The sequence below is a fragment of the Pteropus vampyrus genome, unplaced genomic scaffold, assembly GCF_000151845.1.
Source record: "Pteropus vampyrus isolate Shadow unplaced genomic scaffold, Pvam_2.0 Scaffold131, whole genome shotgun sequence".
Lineage (NCBI taxonomy): Eukaryota > Metazoa > Chordata > Mammalia > Chiroptera > Pteropodidae > Pteropus > Pteropus vampyrus.
This window is the reverse complement of record NW_011888912.1, coordinates 320,213-325,519: the sequence shown is the minus strand read 5'-3', so window position 1 is coordinate 325,519 and position 5,307 is coordinate 320,213. Positions and strand designations below refer to the sequence as shown.

Here is a 5,307-nt window from a genome sequence, read left to right as displayed (position 1 = left end):
CTGTGATTGTAACATGGATGTCGGTCAAGCTCGATTCTCTGGAAACGTTCACAGGAAAAAAACGTTTCAGAAGCAGTGTATCGCAGAGAAAACGTTGGTGTAGAACTGACGTCTACACTGTCCATTCGCTGTTTAGCTACGTTCGTATCGCTCTGGAGGGTTGAGCTGTACGTTTGCTCAAAACATTTGTTGGAGTTGGAGACAGGTTTTCAATCTCTATGAAAAAATAAATGTTTACCTCTTTTATTACTACTAGGATAAAATAACGGAATGGATGTGCCTCCCTTCTGCCCTCAGACGCAGCTTTTTCATCTGGATAAATAATTGTATTTGAAGCACGCGTTTTATCCAGAAGAGAATTATGCTCCAAACTGTGGGTTGATCCTTCTCATTTGAAGCCGGTCGGCTGGGCAGTGGGGGAGACGGGCAGGGAGGGCTGCTTTCATTGTGTTTCATGCTGAAAGTTCAAAAGCTGGCGTTTAAAGAGAAGTCTAACCTTATGCACTCTGCTCAAGACAGCCTTGCACGCAGAGAAAGACCAAAGCAGGATGTGCTTTCGAATATTCCTTTATGAATGTTTAAGTGTTTTTATTAAAAAAAAAAATCAAATTTACCAAAAAGTTTCAGGAATAGTAGAGTGAGCTCTTGTATACACATCACCTAGATCCACAATTGCTAGCATGCTTCCCTCTCTCCCTCCCCTCCCCCCTCAGCGCGCGCACACACACACACACACACACACACACACACACACACACACACACACACAGTACTGGCTTCCTTCCAGTTCTGAGCTAGAACATTTGTGTATAAAGCTTTTTCTCCATTCCTGGATGACGTGATGATAAAGCTCGAAAGTAATTTATATTTACTTAGGAGTTCTAAGCTAGAAAATTTGCACACGATCCTATACAAACCAGGTGTTCTTTTCCTCCTGGATTTATGCTTTTTTTTATAAGACTTAAAAGTACGTACATTGGATTTCTGTTCGTTTCGTTCACTTTTTAGAAGAAACGTGAGCATTTAGGTTGATTTCATATAAAAGTCGATATTTAATTTCGGATTTTCAGCCACTGTTGTATGCTTTAGCTGTTTCTAAGACACATCGATCCTAGTTGAACGAGATTTCAAAAAACATCCTAAGAGATGACTAGTTTAAACCTCGCCGTTGTTTATATTTAGAATTGCTTTCGTATGCTAGCAAAAATACAAGAAATAACTTTTTCCCCCTAATTCGATTAACGTCGTTGTACGACTATAAAATTGTCACCAAGCGTTCAAAACGGAACACCCTAACAAGGAAGACAGAGTGATATTAGGGCCTTTGTAGTCCCCCGCACTCTGCCCCCCGGCCCCCGTTAACTCATACCACACTTGAAGCTCTCACACTCTTCCTTTGGGCAAATCCCCGAGAAGCAGAATGTTTCAATTTTACACATTTTGTGTCAATTTTCCAGACAGAAAAACAGCCCCTAGACATTAGGCACTTTGCTGTGGAAAGGCAGTTTCCTCCGTTTCATTTGATTATTCTAGGGGCTGGTTAGGTTCCTGCTGTTCGCTCGGACTGTTAGTGGTCACCTGACGGTTTGACAAAAAACGTTTCCTTTCCTTTATTTAACCTTTGACTTTTGAATGTAAAAGTTTGATCAGCTCTGTAGTGGAAACATAAGTGTGGGGGGAGTCTCAGAGGGACTCACAACTTTCTAGGTCCATCTGTCTTTTGCCGTATGTCTTTACGAAAAGTCGAGGAAATGATCTTAATGACTAACCTTTGAAGACTCTCTGGCCTTTCGTTTGAAAATAACGGGTTCTAATGTATTGTTTTATATTTATATGTTTACAAAACTATGAGAGTCACGGTTATTTTTTGGTAAAGAAATTACATTTTCAGTTTTATGAAATTCAAGTAAAGTGCCTTGTTCAGTCAACATAAAATGTTGAATACATTTCTTTGAACTTTATAGGATTTTCGCGTTTGGTTATAAGAAACAGATTTTGACTATCTGTGAGACTAGAAAATTTAGTGAAAGATAATTTTGCTTATTGACAATCAGTTTGAGTTTATCTGTTAATTAAAAATTAATTACACTGAACATATAGCGTTTGAAAGTTATTTAAGCAAACACAAAAATAAAAACATGAGAATAGCATTTCTCACCCGAGGTGAGCTTATGTAATTTATAATCTATTTTTTGTGTGTGCGTGTTATTTTGAACACACATTTTTTTCTTTCAAGTTTGCAGTGGAATCTTGTGAAAGTATTTGAATTATTGGCTACTTTGTGTGCTCTGGACCATTTTTTTTTTTTTTTTGGTCATATAAAAGGTAAGCAGGACTTCCTGTGGAGTAGTTGTGAATTAATTCTATTACCTACAGTGATCAGGTCGGGAACTCAAGCAAGATAAGCAGGTTAGGTGTCAGACAGTAGGAAGTTGGGGTGAGTCTGGTGATTCCAATAGCACACGCCACGTTCAAAGATAGGAAGCCATTACACAGCCCTAGCTAGCTATTTATTACAAAGTGAAAAATGTGTGACCGGTATTGCCAGTTCTTTTGATTTTTAAAAAACTCAAATTTTTAAGTGAATGATCTGAGATGTAGAAGTTGGCAGCAACGGTGTTGACCAGACAGAATATGTCCGTGGGCTGGATACAGCGTGACGTAGCCGTCTGCCTCTCCGCTCTCTGTTCCGTTGATCGTTTGCAACAGGAAATGTCCCCGCATCCTCGACATGACCAGGGGAGCATGACCAGGTCACAGAGCAGTTCCAATTTGATGTCAGTGACGTTTTAAGTTTAAACATGGCATGGCATGATGAGTCCTCTCACAAAGGAGCGAGTTATCACCAAGAGGCGGCCCGTGTTCACAGAGACCACGTGTGTGTGACCAACTCAGTTCTCGGTGGTGCCAGGACTTCTGGATTCGGGCAGTGCCACCGTGGGAATTTGGAAGAGTCTGCCCCACTATCTCTCATGAATGAATTATATATAGAGAAAAAGTGCCTAGAGAGTAGATAATGCCGTCTTCTTATTGGCTAAAATACCAGACGTAGGTCGTTGATAAACAGCTTTATGTTATTTCGGGAGGGATCTTGCACCATGTCGCAGGCCATTCCTTTGCAAAATTTTTATCCACAGTGATCAACACAGGAGCAGTACTAAAACCTACAGTTGCAAAGGATTACCTTTGCAGACGAAAGCATCAGATTCAACAGAAATTTGCCCACGTGAACAAAATATAATCTAAAAGGCAGAAAGACAGTGCTTTAGACATTAATTAGTTAAACAAATGTGGGGAGATAGAATTTGCTTCGGCAGAAAGAAATTACAAGTAGGATGATGTAAGATTAAACCAGAACGAATTTCGTCACCATCGGTTCAGCTGCCTGAATGACACCTGGCCATTGGACACGTTTATTCAAAGCCTGGATATTCTAGAAATAAGTGACTGGATTGGGGGCGGGGTGGGGGGGGAAGGAGGGGGATGCATCTGCGGCAGACCCTGGGCATATGTTGCTCAGTCATCTTGCTCCGTTCTAATCCCAAGCTTGTCATTTGGTAGCTTGGTGACTTCGGATAAGCTCTTTTACCTTAGTTTGGTCAAATGTACATCTCAGCATTATTATCAGCATTAAACGAGATGCCACGTGTAAAGTTCCCAGCACATTTTCACACGTAAAGTTGCTGCTTAAGAAGTTTTATTCCCCATCCTTCCAATTATTTTGACACGGAGAGTCTCCGATTCTCAGCTTCGACTCTCCACTCTCTCGACGGGCACAGAACTGGTGAGTAACGCCTACGGCCCGAATAGAAACAGCAAAGCGAGACGGAGCCTCAGAGACAGCCATGAAGAAACCCTCATGAGCGTAAACCGTGGTGTGATAGTCTTTTTTAAAAAAATAATGTCACATCAGCGGACGTCAGCATCTAACACGGCTCTAAACGTAATAGAATCGAATGTTGGATTTAATAATGAGACGATGATGCGGCAGCATATCCTGTGTAGAGCCTGGTACCAGCATGAAGTGCAGGGAGAGAGAGCCTGGTACCAGCATGAAGTGCAGGGAGAGCTCGCATTCTTGCAGGTTATAAAAAACTCATAATGACACAGAAACCAAAATCCCTAGCACAAAGGAGAACCGTTTAATTTTGAAAAGTATTCTTCAACATTTTCAAAAGTAAGTGTTTAGCAGTTAATTAATTAGTAAATTTGTTTATTTTCAAAAACAAGTACCTAATCTGACAGATAAATTACACTTATCTGTATAAATTAGCTTCTGATGCTTTCATACCCTGTAACAGGACTAAGGAATTTTAGATACTGCCAACATAAAATAGAAGTGTGTAAGGAATAACCTTTATAATACAAGTTTGGATTCTGATTATGTCATGAAAACTAATAATAGATAGTATGTAAAGTTTTCCTGTTAACAATAAAGAGAACACAGATATAGTTCTTTTCTGCCTTCCAGGATCAAGCTGTTGGAAATAGCATCAATTTGTTTATTTCATCATTGTGTTTTTTGGATCTAAATTATGTATGTGTGTGTTTATATTTAAGTTATTATTATTTTTTTACAGTTACCTGCCATGGTTTGAGGTATATTACAAGCTTCTGAATACGCTAGCAGATTACTTGACTAAGGAACTGGTAAGCGATGTTTTTTCCATCATTTTTTTTATTGTGCTAAAATACACGTTACGTAAAACTCGCCATGTAAACCATATTTGCGCGCACAGTTCTGAGTCGGTAAGTACAGTCACATTGTTCTGCAGCCACCGACCCTCTTACCTCTAGACCTTTCTCATCTTCCCAAACTGAAACTGCACCCATCAAATAATAACCCCCCATTTTTCCCTCCCCGAGTCCCGGACAACAGCCATTATCCTTTCTCTGGATGAGTTTGACTGTTCCTGGGAGGAACAGAATCATATGACGTTTGTCCTTCTGCGACTGGCTAATTTAGCTTCGCGTGTTTTCAAGGTTCATCCAATGTGTAGCATGCATCAGAATTTCCTGCCTTGTCAGTGATGACTGTATCCCACTGCGTGTACACACCACATTTTGCTCACCCGTTCACCAGCAGGTGGACACCTGGGTGGCTTCCATCTTTTGGCTACTGTGAACAATGCTGCTACTGATGTAGGCATAGAAATAGCTGGCTGCGTCCCCGCCTTCAGTTCTTTTGAGTATATACTCAGAAGTAGAATTGTTGAATAAGGTGATGATTCGATGTTTAGTCTTTCGTAGGATCATCAAGACGTCGCCTGGGAGTTGAATCATTTTACATTCCCACCAACGTCACCC

The 5,307-nt window shown here is 40.5% G+C and overlaps 1 protein-coding gene across 1 annotated transcript in view; it reads left to right on the top strand.

The window, feature by feature from the left end:
- The window catches only part of DENND1B (DENN domain containing 1B), a gene marked incomplete at its 5' end in the record, with an annotated part of 131,915 nt that overhangs the window by 22,976 nt on the left and 103,632 nt on the right, over window positions 1-5,307 (top strand). The window contains one exon of the mRNA XM_023534765.1: window positions 4,581-4,650. Coding sequence (XP_023390533.1) covers window positions 4,581-4,650 — 70 coding nt within the window. The remainder of the gene's footprint in view (window positions 1-4,580; window positions 4,651-5,307) is intronic.